The following is a 15,846-nucleotide window of genomic DNA, read 5'->3' as shown; positions in this document are numbered from 1 at the left end:
CATATGGTATGTGACCCTATGACACAGCATCTAAATACTGAAAAATATTTGTCTCTGCAAACCAAATAAGGAAGCGGTAGAAAGATGAACGGTGGTCTTTGCAGCCATTTCCCCATGGGGCATCTGACTAGAGTGAAGACCCTAAGAAAACTCTGGGGCCTTCTATGTATCAGGCTGGTTCTAATGGCAGTTGAGAACTTCTATGGAAGGAAAAGATAAATGCTGACTTTGGGGTCAGATATGCCACATCTATCAGACATCCTCTTCTGACTTCCGAGGGCATTGCATGTCACAGGTGCACTTACATTCATGCAAGCAATACAATCATACACATAAAATAAAAAAAATAAAATTATAAAAAACCAAGGATAACAAGTGCTCAAATTCTGTTCATTCTTCCTGTCAGGGGCCTTAAAAAAAAAAAATCAACTGTATTGCAGTATAATTTACATATGACCAAACAAACCTATTTAAAATTACAGTGGGATACATTTTGACAAGCTCAATCATTGTGTAGTTCCATATTCTTGTTTTGTATACTGGATCTTACCCTCCCCTACCAGACTCCTCAGGTCCCACATGAAAAAGCCAACAAGGCCTTTCCTGCCCGCTAGCCTCCATGTGTATAAACCTCGGCTTCCTTTTAGGTATGGGTGCTTTGCACACAGGTTCTTTGCATAAAGAAGCACTTTCATTTCCTTTAACAACTGAAAAACTGCCCCTGTGCTTCTAGCATCACTTGTTATTCCCCAAGCCCCTGTCGGCTGCCAGGTTCAGCCCCAATTCTTACCTTTGCAGCCTGCAGCGAGGCCAGCTCCACTGCCTTCTGGGCTAGGGTCAGCAAATTAGCCTCCTGGGACGCCCTGCGCCTCCGTCTTGTGCTCTGGATCACTCCACCTCTTATCATCTGTCCACAGTCCCCTGTGCCCCCTACCCTCATGCCCTCCTCATTACCCATGGCAGGAGCCTCCCGCTCCCTACCGTTGGGTGCCAGTCTCTCCCCATCAGGCAGCAGCTGTGACTCCCTCAGTTCTAATGGGAATCCCAGAGCTTCAGGGTGGGGCTGTCCCAAAGAGCCTGGTGGTGGCTGCTGCAAAGGCCAGTGATGGAGGAACAGATTGCCCGTGGGCTCCTGCCCAGGTTGGGTGCCAGCCCCATCAAGGGTGGTGGGAGGCAGAATCCCCTCCTTGGAGAGGCGTCGAGATCGGCGTGGGAAGGCGATTTGGGGCTGAGGTAGCACAGGCTGTGGGGCAGACTCCTGCAGGAGAGCCTTGCGCAGTTCTGGGTTCATGTCTGGGTTGTGAGGGAAAGGGTAGGAGGCCATGCTGTGGTGAGCCAGGTGGGTCTGTCCCAGTGGCCCAGCTGGTGCCAGGCCAAAGTCCTGGGGCTGCTGAGAAGGCTGCTGCTGCATGGGGTAGAAGTTCTCAAAGAGCTGCATCTGAGGCAGGGCTACCTGCTGCTGTTGCTGCTGTTGCTGCTGCTGCTTCTGAGGAGGGAAGGCAGCAGTGGGGTTGGAGGGCTGTGGGCCCTGCCGGAAGACCTGACGGTTCACCTGATGACCAAATGCCAGCTGGAAGGGTTGCAAGGGCAGTGTCTGGTTCAGGGGTTTCTTGGTTGCATGGAAAGAGTTCAGGGATGCCTGGGGCCGCCCCATCTCCAACTGTACCTTCTGTGGCACTATAGGCCGCACTGCATTTCCATAGTGGTCCAGTTGTGGACCTCCTGCTTTGTTCCCCTTCAGTGCCTCAGGGTGGTTATAGTAAGAGACTCCCACGCCTGGATGAGGGTTCCCCTTGGGTCCACTGTAGAGGGACAGGCGGTTCCATGCAGCATGGGGTGGAGGCTGGCCAGGTTGTTGCTGCCAGCCACTGTCACTGATGCCCCCACCTCCTCCACGCTCCAGGCCTGGTCCTGGACCTATCACAGGGCTAGGCCACTTCACTGAGCTTGCCTGCTGGGCCAACATGGCTGCTGTGGTCCGCTCAGATCCATACATCACAGAGTTCAGCAGGGACAGGTTGTTGGGAGGTGGCAGCTCCACAGGCTGGGAGGTGGAGGCAACTCCTGTAGGACCCTCGTGGGTCCCGTACTGCTCCTCCTTCGCTCTGAGGGACTGTGGTGGAGCCTGTAGGGGTGGTGGAGCCTGCAGGGGTGGCTGGTCCTTGGCAGCTTGCTGCTGGTCACCAAAGAGGCAACGCTTCCGCTTACTCTGGGCCTTGGGCTGGGCCTGGAGGTTCATGGTGTGGCCAACTAAGCCCTGGCAGTAAGACCTCCTTCAGCAGCTGCCCATCCCTTGGGAAAAGTTCCTGCTGGAAGCCTGGCTCCAATCCAGAAGCCAATGAGGGCAGAGCAGGGGCAGAGGAAGCCAACAGAGCGGTCACACAGAAGTGCTGGCTCCTTCCTCTTCTGGAGGGATTTTTGGACTTGACTATACTTCACTGTTTATGATGCTGCACAGGACCCTGGAGCCTGCAAAGGAAAAAGCAGTGACAGCGTCAGCCATAGGATCCCTGGATGTCAGCATTGCATCTCCTTGCCTTGTGTTAAAGAGGACCACTATACACGGGAGCCAGGACCTATTGGGCAGGGCAGCAGGATCAGCAGCCTCCCCAAAAGTACTGTCACTCTCCTTTTGTCCCACCACTTCCTGGCCAGACTCCAGGTCTGTTGAGTTTGGTTGTGTCATTTGTGCCCTGTATAAAGGCACATGCCAAAGGGCCAAGTGGAGTGACATCTAGACTGTCACTGAGGCAAGTTGGAAAAACAGGCAACAAAACAAAGGCCAAGTAAGACTCCTTTAGTCCTCTTAAAACAGGCCCCAGAGCACACTAGGCAGTCCAGGCCTGGTCTTCTTTACATATCTGTCAACCCAACAGCCTCCTAATCAGACTTAGAAGAACCTTCTTCAGGCCAGTGCCTCCTCTGACATTTCACTTGAAGACAAAGGAAATGGGAGGTATGGAGAAGAATGGAGCAGGGGTCATTCCCAGCATGGCTACCCCTCCAGCATAGCCCCACCAGGCCCTTGCAAAGTCCAGGACCCAGGGCCAGGCTTTCAGGCCTTTAAACTGAGGCATGTAGGTGAGGCCCCACCCCTGGGAAGAGCTGCTGGGTGGGGCTCTGGCTGCCAGAGTCTTTCTCAAACTAGCATGGAACCTGTTTTGCAACCCTGTCTGGCTGGGGGCCCAATCTAGTCTAGTAGCTGGTCAGCAGCTGCTGCTGCCCTCCACCTCCTTCCCCTCCACTGCTAAAGAACCCCCAGAACTCTGAGCCAATAGTCTAACTCAGATGAGAGATACAGATTGCTAGAACTTGGGCTTACAAGATTTCCGATGATGTAAATAAAGTGCTCACAATTTTTCTACTTTACCCCTTTTTAAATTTTTGGTGCTGGGATAGGAGCTTCATATAGGCTAAGCACATGTTGTATAACCGAGGCACACCCCTAATTCCCTCTCACTTGATTTTTTCAAAGGTTGTTTTATTGATATTGCTATATTGCTACAGAACAGAACCCAGGCCTGTATTTTACAACTTACATAGCAGCTTGCATATATCTTTAGTTTTTTCATTTCTTCAGATATATATATATTGGTCTGTAGCCCCAACTGTCCTGGAACTCACTATGTAGACCAGGCTGGCCTTGAACTCACAGAGATCCGCCTGCCTCTGCCTCCCAAGTGCTGGGATTAAAGGTGTGCGCCACCATGCCAGGCCCCCTTCAGATATTTTTTAAATTTGAATTTGGCTTTTTTTTTTTCTCTCCCTGGGAAGTTGATAGGAGTGGGGGCTTTATGCCCCACCCCATACCCTTTTTGCCAAAACTCTGGCCCAGGTTCACTAGGGTAAGGGAGGCTAGAAGGGGTCAAGGCACTTAGACCACCTGCTTGGGAGGATGAATCTGCAGTTCCTACTAAGCTCAGACACAGGATTCAACAGAGAACATGTTAGCAAGCGGGACAGTTCCCAGAAAACCAGCAGAGAGCAGAGACCAGGCATCAGAAGCCCTGCCCACAAGAAGCCCTGCCTACACCCAGCTCGGGTCCCCCTCCCTGACACACGGTGCTATCTCTCCTCTGCACGTTTCCGCAGCTCCAGCCCTGGCTCCTGGACTGGCCTGCCTGCCAGCCTGGCTGGCTGACTCACTGGAGGCCCCCTCCCTGTCTTTCACTTTCACCCAGCACCCAGAAAGGAAGTAACTTCCTCCTCCATTTCCTTCCTCAGCTCCTGGGTCCTGAAGACAGGCAGAGCCCCAACCAAATGGGGCTCTTTTGTGGAATTTACAGGGAGAGAAACAGCCTAGGAGGGCACTGAGTCACTCTAGTCCCAGCAAGAAGGGGCAGATTTAAACAAAAGGGAAAAGTAGAGAAACAACCTTTTGGAACAAACCTCTTTTACTTTTTTTCTCTTCCCTGACAGCCAATCCAGTTCACAGCAGAGAACCAAAACCCAGCCTCAGACAGAAAAATCACCCTGGGCACCTCCATGAGGCTGGAGACTGGAACCAGCAGCTCCACCTCTCAGAGGGAGCCCCAAGCCCAGTGAACTAGAAATACACGTTGTGTGCCTGCAGACACAAGTCAGAGGAAGTAGACCATGTGAGAGGAGCTGCTGGAGGGAGCCCAGCAGACCACGTGCTTACAGGGGGCTGCAAGCCCAGGGGTGCCCACATGCACTCATGCCTGTCACCTGGAGCCAGAGCACAGGCTTTGGGGGACTGCAACAAGGGAAGACCCACATGTCAGGCAGGCATGGGTGCATGTGCTGATGTGTTCCTGACAAAGGGGGCCTAGGCAGGGAAATGGCATTCAGTGTCTGGTGCAGGGTTTGGAGTACATGAGGTAGAGTCTATGAATAGAGCTCCAGGATTCGGGGGCTCTTGCTCTGGAATGGGGCAGGGGCCAGATGTTAAGTCAGTGTGCTGTGACCAGTTGCTCTGCCTCCTCCTCGCTGTACACCAAGGAAGACCATCATTCAGCACACCAAGGAGCAAGCGAAGGGGCTGGTTTGGGGAAAGGCTGAATCACTCCAGAAGCTTCTTGCTGCAGAAACCTCCGTCTGCACCCTGCCTACCCCTACTAGAGACCTAAGAGTGCTAGTGCACACCCAGGCCTAAGAATAAAGAATGCCTGAGGACCTAGGAGTTAGGAGAAAGGGTCACCCAGGCAGTCAGGGACTAAGTAGCCCTAGTGGTAATAATAATGGTGACACCTGCCTGTGCCAGGAGGGTCCAAAGTATAAGTACTGATATTTTATTTTATTTTTTTTAAGGAGGTATTTTTGGTTTATTTGGAATGGTGTCCCTTCTCCCATGGTTTCCAGTTGCTGAAAAATACGAAACACTTCACAAATTTGTGTGTCATCCTTGCACAGGGGCCATGCTAATCTACTCTGTATTGTTCCAATTTTAGTATATGTGCTGCCGAAGCAAGCACAAGTACTGATATTTTAACCCCCATTTTGCAGGTGAGTTAGATGAGGCAAGCTATTTGCCTATGTGTCACACATAATTATGTTGCCAGGATTTGAAGCCAGGTATGTCAGACTCAAGATCAAGTTCTTATTCTTCATTCCCAACAGCACCACTTAGGTCCCCCTAAGTTCACCTTTCCACAGCCCCAGAGCAAGAAGTTGCTAGTCACAGACTGCTCTCTTCACTACTCTTACCTGACTCTTGGCAGATAACCTGCTCCCATTCTTCCCAAACACAACTGAGACCCTCAATCTTAAGGGAGGCAAAGCAGAAACGGAGCCTCACCACAAAGAGGTAGCAGGTATGAGGTCCATCTGCAGGATGCTTGACATCTGTACTGCCCACCTTGGCCCAATTTGTACCTACGCTGTCTAGCCCAGGAAACCCCAGCCCTGGCTCACTTCTGGTTGCTGTTGTGGGGATTCCAGTTCTCAAAGCTCACTGGCACCTCCTACCCTACAACTCAGGACAAGACTGAGCACTTTCTCTCATTTCTCCTGTCCCACTACCACTCTCCCCAATCCCTTGGGTGGAAGTCGGCCTGAACTTCCTCACAGCGAGGAAGAGGAAAGAAGCTACCTTCTCCAAAGGCTGCCAGTCAATGAGCCAAGTACCTGAGGTGTGGGGAGAGGATGTAAGGAGGAACCCCGGCAGGCAGCTCACCCCTGGGACCAGCTGCAGGGCTTCTGACAATGGATGCAGGAACACTGCAAAAGGAAACCCACAGCCATCATGAGGCCCCAGCTTTTGGCCCAAAGCTCCAGCCCGCTTTGTCAGTCTGTGTGACTGACTGTCATGCTCACTTTTGTGGTCCCTTCCTCCAGGAGCCTCTCTGCTGCAACCAATCCCTGATCAGAGAGTCACAGGTCTCCCTAAGCTGAAAACAAGGTTAGTGTCAGTATCAGTGGCCTGGGACCAGTGAGGTTCTCAGAAAGATCTAGGTGAGAAAGCATTTTCTCTCTACAGAAAAAAGCAGTAGGTACCAAGAAAAGAAAGCAGGGCTGAGCCCACATACGGGTTTCACAGACACATGAGGTTTCTAGAACATCTTCAAGGGTGCTCTGTGCTGATGATCACTACACTCTGCAGGGATGGCAATTCCAATGCACATAGCTCCTCAAATGCCATCAGCACCCGAGCTGCATGTCCAACTTTGGCTGGCCCATCCTGAAGAGTCCACTGAACCCTTTGACATAGGGCAGAGGGCTGGCTGTGGCCACTGAGAGAACTGGATCACTCACCAGCCACCTGGGGCATTTTGGTGTGTTCATCTGAAACACAAGACTGCTCTGAGGTCTATGTGACTGCTCAAGGTCATATAGAGGAGGTACCCAGCTTGGTCCACAGATCGCAGGAGCTCAGCTCTGATCTGAGGGTAAGAACTGACTGGATGGTACTCCCCCTCCCCCTGACCCCTAGCCCTTAGAGGCTAATGCTCCAAGTTTCTACTCCTGATTTTTTTTCTGTTTTTGAGGTACAGTCTTATATAGCTCAGGCTGGCCTTAAATTCTAGATTGTCCTACCTTATACTACTCCCCAGTACTGGATTTACAGATGTGTGCTACCACACCCAGGTCCCACAAAGTCAACTTGAAGAAGCAGGGATATCAGAGATCAAGTTCCCCTACCCAAGGGCAAGACAGATACGAACAGTCCACCCAACAAGACCCTAAGCTCCAAGCAAGTCACTTCTCTGAGCACCAAAGAGGCTGTCTTGGGACAAAGTCTAAATAAATGCCCTAATCCTGCCCACAAGTCTCCAGAGACTCTGGCTCCTACTACCTTTCCCAGTACTTCGAGCATGAAGGATACAGTCAGGGCCTCCACCCTATTGTCCCATTTTGCTTCTAGGTCTCTGCCCAGGCTATAACAGTACCTTTCCACCCTTTACATCTAAGACCCAGTCACCTTTCAGACAGTGCTTTCTCTAGGAGGCTCTCTGACCCCTGTCTCTGACAGGGACAGCATAGCCATCTTATCACATTGCCTGACCCCCAACTACACATGTTCAGCATACTAACTCCTAGGTACCTGGTTCTTCATCCCAGGGGCAGACCCTCGCACTTTGACACTTGCTTTGTAACTGCCTCGTGGGATGTTCATGCATAACACAAAACAAGGTAAGTCTGAGCATGCCCAGGCAAAAGTGCTCATAGCTAAGGATCCAGACTGGGTTCCTGCCTAGTCCTGAGGCCAATCTCTCTCCCTCATGCATAGCAGAGCTCCCTAGGCCACTGAAGTGACATCAAGGGCCCAGCCTCAGGCCTCCCCCAACAATACACACAGAATGTAGGTCCTCTCCAACAAAGCTGAACACAAGTCCTTCTCCAGCGGCTAGCCCATGAGTCATCTGCTCCTGGGCCATCACTCTCTGTCCCATACTACATGTGTGCTACCTGGAAAAGTACCAGTTCCTCCACCCCCAAGGCTTCTCATCCCTGCCTGGGCCAAGGCCAGGAACACAGGCCTGTGAATCTGTTTACCTTGTGCCCTGACATAGTTGGGCTGGGTCTCAAGACAGCAAAATTTGGGCTAGAATACCAAAGGACTATGCCAACGGGCCCAGTATTGCCCAGCTGACCCTTAGTCCAGGTTCAATTCTGAATGGCTTTCTCAGATATTTGGGGTCTCTGGCTACAGCCAGGCTGGGTAAGTACTCTGGAAATGACAACTTAGGCCAACTAGAGTAGCTAAGGCTTAGATAAACCCTCCTTCTAGACAGACAGATGTCAGAACGCCATTTGTCCCCACTTCACTGCAATGAGTTCACACACAGGCCAGAGAGTCCCATCTCTCCAGGTCACTGGACACAGAAGCCCTGCTCTCAAAGGGTTTGCAACCCAATGAGGAAGGACACTCCAATGTACAAGGCTGCCTGCCACAGGGAGCAGGAAGAGCAAAGCAGGCAGGAGCCTATGACTCGCCCATTTCCAGTCCACAGAGTCTCTGCATCACCCCTTTCCCCAGACTGAACTTCAGTTCTGAGATTCAGAATGATAGGTGGGGGAGGGAATCCCCCAGGTCTCAGTCATGAAGCTGGCGAGGCTGAGAAGCTTGGCCAGGGTTCAAGCTGAATGAAGTTTGAGCTTTGACAGCAAAAATGCCAACAGTGAGATGCTTTTAAAGTTGTGTGGAAGGGGAATCCTCTGCCTGAAGAAACACTCAGGGAACCAACCAAGGCACTGCCTCTCTTCCCCATTTCTCCATAAACACCAGCAAGATGTCCATGGGAGGCCAGGATAGCCGGGTTCCTTTTATAGGGCAGAAGTTGATGAAAAGAGAAATGCTGTTGGGAGCAAAACTGGCAGAGGATCAAGCATCTAGGCTCAGTATGGGCCTCCACTGGGGTCTGACTGGCTGCCTCCTCCTAGACAAGGGCCAGCAACAATCACAGGCCACTCAGGAAAACTCAGAAGTAAAAGGGACACTGGCAGGTGTAGGCTTTCTGTCTAAGAAACACAGCTGAGGCTGGACAGATGGCTCAGTCTAGTAAAGTGCTTGCTATGCAAGCATGAAGACTTTACTTTGGATCCCCAGCACCCATATAAAAAGCTGACAGGACAGTAAACCTGTAACCCTAACATTCAGGAGGTAGAGGATTCATGGGGCTTGCTGGCCAGTCAGACCAGTCAATTGGCAAGCTCTAGGTCCTATGAGAGACCTGATTAAAAATATAAGGTGGAGATGAGATTTCAGAAGACCCCCAACATCTACATCTGGCCCCCACCCTCACCATACACAAGCACTAGCAAACAGAGACAGAGAGCAAACAAATATCCCTGCAGCCACATCTTCAGGTGGCTGAACCTCGGATGGGGGCCTCTAGTCTGTCCTCTCACATTACCCTCTGTGCCTTGTGGTGCTCACACTACCAGATGCTGCTCCAGTTCTTCCCTCCCCTTCTGGAAAGGTCTAACTCCCCAGCAGGTCTAGGGTACGGCTCTCTGGAGTCTGCCCATGTGCCCCAGTGCCAACCTGGGCCCTGGGCCAAGATACAGAGGAGGCCAGTCACAGGGGCCTTGCTTAACACCGCCTGTGCTGCCTCTTCCCCCACCACACACACCCTGCTGCAGCTGTACAGGTCTGCCAAAGCCCCTTCATCCATTCAACAGGCATTTGGTGGAGCTGGCTGCAGGCCAGGCTCTGGGGAGACACAGGCAACAAGGCAGTTTTTACCATGTGAAGCTTCTAGTGCAATGGGCAGAGACAGACACAGAAACACATATTAATTATAATGCTGGGGGAAGCAAGGAATAAACACAAGGAACAGGTGACCCTTGGGAAGCTCCCTCCTCTTTGAGCAGCAGCTGAAGCCTGCCCTTCTGTCCATAAGTCCTGCCTCTACAACTGTTAGGCTGCTAACAACCTGTCTCCCACACATACTGTTGGTCCCCTTACTGATTCTTCATGCTGTTCCATCACTATCCCATCATACTTCATGAGGCTAGAAACAGATGGAAAAAGCAGTGGACTGCTTATCAGGGAACCAAGTGTCTGGTCCGATAATCTCCACTCACTGGTTCTTGCCTTTGAGGAACTTAAGGGCTACAGATGGGGCACAGGAGGATGCAGGAACCAAAAAAACACCTTTGTAACAAACACCTGCCACATGACACAGTAGTCACCAGCCTAAGGTATGCCTAAGGTATGTGAACATTGCTTATTTGTATAGCCACCTATTCCCAATAGATATGAGGAGAAACTGCCTCTGAAAAGTAGCTTATCCTAGGTAGGTCCCAGGTCACAAGTGAGGAGCCAGGATTCAAATGCAAGTCTACTGACTCCAAATCAGGTCCCTAGACACAATACAAGACAGTTTGTCATGATGAAAGTACTGATCCATCAAGAAATAATCACAGGGGCTGGAGAGATGGCTCAGCAGTTGGAAAAAGCAGTGGACTGCTTATCAGGGAACCAAGTGTCTGGTCCGATAATCTCCACTCACTGGTTCTTGCCTTTGAGGAACTTAAGGGCTACAGATGGGGCACAGGAGGATGCAGGAACCAAAAAAACACCTTTGTAACAAACACCTGCCACATGACACAGTAGTCACCAGCCTAAGGTATGCCTAAGGTATGTGAACATTGCTTATTTGTATAGCCACCTATTCCCAATAGATATGAGGAGAAACTGCCTCTGAAAAGTAGCTTATCCTAGGTAGGTCCCAGGTCACAAGTGAGGAGCCAGGATTCAAATGCAAGTCTACTGACTCCAAATCAGGTCCCTAGACACAATACAAGACAGTTTGTCATGATGAAAGTACTGATCCATCAAGAAATAATCACAGGGGCTGGAGAGATGGCTCAGCAGTTAAGAACACTAGCTGTTCTTGCAGAAGACCCAGGTTTGAATCCCAGCACCCATAGGGCAGCTAACAACTGCCCGTAACTCCAGTTCCAGGGGATCCGATGCCCTCTTCTGTTATCTGCAGGCATTGCATGACACAGATGCACTTACACAAATGCAGGCAATACACGCATACACATAAAATAAAAAAGTTTAAAAAAAAAAAAAGAAACAATCACAGTTACAAACATGCATGTGCCTAACAATAGAACTCCAAAATACATGAAGCAAAAACTGTCAGAATTAAAGGGAGAAATAGGCAACTCAACAGTAATTATCAGAGACATCAATTTTCTTTTCTTTTCTTTTCTTTTCTTTTCTTTTCTTTTCTTTTCTTTTTGGAGAGTTTTACTCTGTAGCCCAAATTGGGCTGAAACTCAATACACTCCTCCTATCTTAGTCTCTCAAGTGCTAGGATAAAGGTGTGAACCTTTAACATCAAACCTGGCCTCAATATTCTCCTTTCAATAATACAATTAAACAGATCAACAAGGAAAAGAAGACTTGAATGCTATAAACCAATTACACTTAAAAGACATCCATGCAACACAACACTCTACCCAACAAAAGCTTCATATACTTTCCTCAAGAACAGAAGCAACATTCTGTAGAATGGATCATAAATTAAATAAGTCTTAATAAATTTAAAGACTGAAATTATACAAAGTATGTTCTTTGACCAAAATGGGCTAAAATTGGAAAGCAAATAATAAATTTGAAAAGTTTATGAAAACAAAGGCTCAAAGACCTGTGCACATTCTCCTAGCTTATACCAGGCACTCTCTGCTCAGCCTATGTTCTCTACACCTCTTGCACAGGGAATCTCAAACATTTGCAAGTGCCTAGGTCATTCTTTACCCATTCCTCACATCAGACACACTGATTCTGACCCCAAACCTGATCCCAAAATAAAAATAGCTTGCAGGATAGAGTGGCCTTTGGGGCTGCAAAAGCTCACTGTGTAGCTCTGCTTTTCCCTGAGAAAAATGGCCACAGGCAGGTATCTCCACTCCTGTGACCAGTCTATAGAATAGTCCAAAGGCACATCCTTCCCCCAAAAAAGGAGCTAACATTGACAGAGCACTTCCCTGAAACAAGTGCTTTGCTTTGCAAATCCTGCAGTCTTACAAGCCACACATAGAGGGCCGGTTCTTTCTACAGAGGGAAACAGGTGCTTTTGAGAAAGTGGCAGAAGATCCAAATGCTTACTGTCCCCAAAGTCCCCCCTCTTTCCACTACCCTGTGTCTGTAGTCCCCAGAAGGAACACTACTTCCGGGAACCCCACAAAGCCAGTATTGCCTCTGCCTTCTTTCCTGTTCCATTCCAGGACTGCTTTCCCTGGGGTTATTTCCAACCATTTCCAACACTGCTCTCAACAAATAATTCAACTCCCCCTCCATATTGGGGGCACTGGTAAAAATCCCTTGGAAGTCAGGAGAGCCAACAGGATCTCTGTACAGGCAGCAGAGAGAGTGGGGGGGCCTGCAGAGGTAGGTTAGAAGCTGCAAGGTCAGCAGGATCTCTGTCTGGTAAAGGCCTCCCAGCACATCAAGGTGTCTTGTGCCTCTCTCCAAAGCCAACTGGCAAAGCAGGACTCAGTTGGGAAAGCTGAGCACATTCCAAATATTAAAGGCAGTCCATGTTCACTCAGTCCAATTCCTTATTCCTCATAGTAATCCAGAGAAGGCAAGAAATTTGCCTTAGCACACAGCCAGGACCATAGCAGGGCTCTAGTATGGCCGACCTCAATAACAATGTATCATTTAGATGTTTCTATTTAGACAGGTCCCACCTCTTAGCAAGACAACAGAGCAAAGCTAGGCATCAAGGTTAATCCCACCACCATACAAATAACATTTCTTGAGGGTGCCACTATGCAGGTATGGTACTAAGCATTCCTATGTAACCTTCACAACAAAGTGGATTATCTTCCTCTCCCTCTTTCCCAAAAATGACCTGAAAAAAATTCAAGGGGTCAAACCACAGACCTAAAGTCAGAGAAGCACAGAAGCAAGCCCAGGGCTGAAGGCAGGCCTACTTGTCTCAAGAACTCTTTTTGCAAACTTCCTCTGAGTTTCAGACTTAGCCTCCTGCTTAGATACCACACTGAGCTGTCTGGAACGGATGACAGAAGCCTCCAGGCTGCTCACACCATCCCTGATGAACAGCTTCAGCTAGATAGGAAACTAACCTGACATTCTAGAAGTGTGGCTGCCTCTGGCAGGTGGCTGGGAAAAGCCCAGCAGGTGAGTAGCTCTGAGGAGGCTACAGGTGATTCCCAGCCCTGGACCAACCTATGGAAGGCTCTACATCTTTTCCTTAAGGAGGAAGCCACACCTTTCCCATACTGCTCAACTCTATACCCTCAGTTAGCCAACAGTTCTTCAAAGTAAAGCCTGACTCTCCCCTCTGGTCATAAAATATCCCAAATCCCCATGAGGTTCATGTCCCTGTCTCTACCTCTGGAACCTTCGAGTCACCAAATGCCCCAAATCTTCATGACGTCCAAGTTCCAATTCCTTCCTCTGACACCCTGAAGTCTGTCTGATCATTTCCATGCTGGAGTGCCTATTAGCAGTTCCCAGGCTGGCCCTGACACTCGCATCTCTACATGGGGCTCTGAAGTCTTCTCCTGAGAAATTAAATTTTTAAATAAAAGCTGTTGAGGTACATGCTAAATAGGGGAGACTAGTGACCACACACTCTAAAGATCACAGTAGAAATTCCTATTTCATGGCTAATGAAATTGAGGCCCCAAGAGGTAAAGTGACCATGGACCTAAAGTCACTTGCCCCAAGGACACATAGATGACTACTTGAATACAGCCCAGTCAGGGCGCTATCAAGTGGATGCCTCACACTTGGCACCTCCTCAGACCTGGTATTGCCTTGATGTTTGTTGGCTCATTTCCTGCCAAGCACAGAGGTGAAGCAAAGAGTCTGGTATATGGGGTCAAAGCTACCAAACCTTTTCTGCCTGGCCAGCTCTACAGACAGCCAAGACCCATCTGGTAGCCAGGCTGTGAATGGAAGGGATATATATCTGCCTGTTTGAGGTAAAAATAAAGGATGGAGCTAAATATTTCTAGTGACCAGGAAGTACAAAAACTTGCTGTCAGCAAAGCAGAATTCCCAGCATGGCTGCTTGGAAGCTCCTAGAAGGGTTGCAGGGTGGATGCAAGAGCACTGCCTATCTTTCTCACCCAAATATCAAGTCAGCATCAGGCCCTTTCTCAGGCCCCGGTCAAGATGCAGGACTTCTGCCAAATGCTGGCACATTCCTTGCATTTCTCTAGTCTCTGAGCAGCTGCTGTAGGGCCTTTCCTCCTATGTTGATTTATTCTTTATTGTTCCTGAAATACACCCAGAGGCCTTTGGCACAGCACACCGGGCACCGGCAGAGCATTCAGCCTAAGCCCCAAGTACACATCAACCAGGCTCTCTGGGACATGGGCCAAGCAAAAGGAATGATAAGCCCTAGGGTCAAACCCAGCAGCCAGAGAGACCCAAGATCCCATCTAGCCATCTAACCCAGTCAATCGTCTCCAGAGTGTCTTAGGACTGCAGAGGCTGAGCTGTATTTGGGAAAAGAGATATCTAAAAGGTCCCTGGAAGGCCTAAATCAAGCCTCACCACTCCTGAACATGAGTGACTAGCCCAACAATCCCTAGACCTAAACCCAAAGCTGAGTCCTCCAGAGCTAGCCTCAGGGTTCAAAGCTGATCTTCTAGCTGTCCTGTGAAGGATGTGGAGAGAGGGAAAGAGACAGATCTTTCCTGCCTTTCCCAACCCCAAATATCTCCCCTACCAGTCAGTCTAATGACGCCTAAATTCTTAGCATTTTCACTTCATTCCATCGAGTGCTCCCTATGTATAAGAAAATGCAAGAGAGGATCTCTGTGGCAAGGGGCAAATAGAACAGTATGCAGTCTTCTCCCATTACCAGCCTTTGTGGGCCTCAGCTTCCTTATCAGTAAGTGGGCATACCAATATTATAGTTGGTTGTGGGATTAGATGAAGTAATACATAGATGAAGTGTCTGCACAATGTAAGGACTCAATAAATTTTATTCTTTCCCCTCTAGCTGGGCAGAGAGAGGTAGCTCTTTATCACTCTAGGGGAAATGAATGGCCTGCCTCTTCCAGTTCCACAACTGGCTGACAGCAGCACTGGCCGGGTAGGCAGGACAAGGAGACCAGGAGTTCCAGCAACAGTGTTGGGCTCGACAGACATGCAGGGCATCTGGCCCACAGACTCAGGAGAGGGCTGGCAAGAATTCCAGAGCATATACAGCACAGGCCTCCTCTGACTCAGCTGTGCCAGGAGGAGTGCAGGGGACAAAAGTATTCCCCAGAAAATACTGGTCAAGCTTCCAGGCCCACAAAGATGAACCACCACCCTCCTGGGCCAGAAGAGTAATAAAAAGGAAGGCACCATGGACTGAAAGAGCTTTTGAAGGGTGGCTACAGGAAGGAGTAAGGATGGATAGCAGCTGTTAGGCCTGCAGAAGAAAATAAGCAAGCCTGCCCAGAGGCCACGACAGACAGTCCCACAAGTGGAAGTGCTCGCCTGGTTATTTTTGGCATTTCTGTCCAGAGCCAGCAAGGAAAGGCTGCTAGCTACATGGAAGGGCCGTTTATGCTCAAGCGTGCAAGTCTGTGGCAGGGACAGAAGGCACCAGCAGCCACGGTGGAGTGGGGCCTTTGTCCCTTCTCTTCCTCTCCTACCTGTTCATGTCAGACCACATGTGTGTGGTGTGTAGCATACCATGGGTACTTCTGCTTTCTCTCAGATCCAGCTTCCCAACCACAGAAAACACACACACACACACACACAGCCAAATAAATAGCTATGGAGCCAGGGGAGGGCTGAGCCACACCCAGGAGCCCAGACAGTATTCCTCCGGGCTCTTCCTGCATGGCAGTCAGCCCTTACTACTTCCAAACTGGGAGGGGCAGCGACCCTGGGGAAGACACAGGATGAAGGCACAGCCCCTCTTCCCACCCACCCAGGGTGAAAATGGAGCT

General features: G+C 49.8%; 1 protein-coding gene and 1 non-coding gene across 5 annotated transcripts in view; both read right to left on the bottom strand.

The window, feature by feature from the left end:
• Elmsan1 (ELM2 and Myb/SANT domain containing 1) overlaps window positions 1-15,846 on the bottom strand; it is a 77,211-nt gene that overhangs the window by 21,772 nt on the left and 39,593 nt on the right. For all 4 annotated transcript variants that reach the window (XM_017802373.2, XM_029554427.1, XM_008849768.3 and 1 more), the window contains exon 2: window positions 791-2,469. In XM_017802373.2, the coding sequence (XP_017657862.1) occupies window positions 791-2,239 (1,449 nt within the window). In that variant the 5' untranslated portion in view covers window positions 2,240-2,469. The remainder of the gene's footprint in view (window positions 1-790; window positions 2,470-15,846) is intronic.
• LOC115067112 lies at window positions 5,329-5,435 on the bottom strand. The gene has a single exon (XR_003846546.1). It is a non-coding gene; the product is annotated as a U6 spliceosomal RNA (small nuclear RNA).

The sequence above is a fragment of the Nannospalax galili genome, unplaced genomic scaffold, assembly GCF_000622305.1.
Source record: "Nannospalax galili isolate Female #2095 unplaced genomic scaffold, S.galili_v1.0 scaffold24, whole genome shotgun sequence".
Taxonomy (NCBI): Eukaryota; Metazoa; Chordata; class Mammalia; order Rodentia; family Spalacidae; genus Nannospalax; species Nannospalax galili.
The sequence above is the reverse complement of the archived record's forward strand: the minus strand, read 5'-3'. Positions and strand labels throughout refer to the sequence as shown.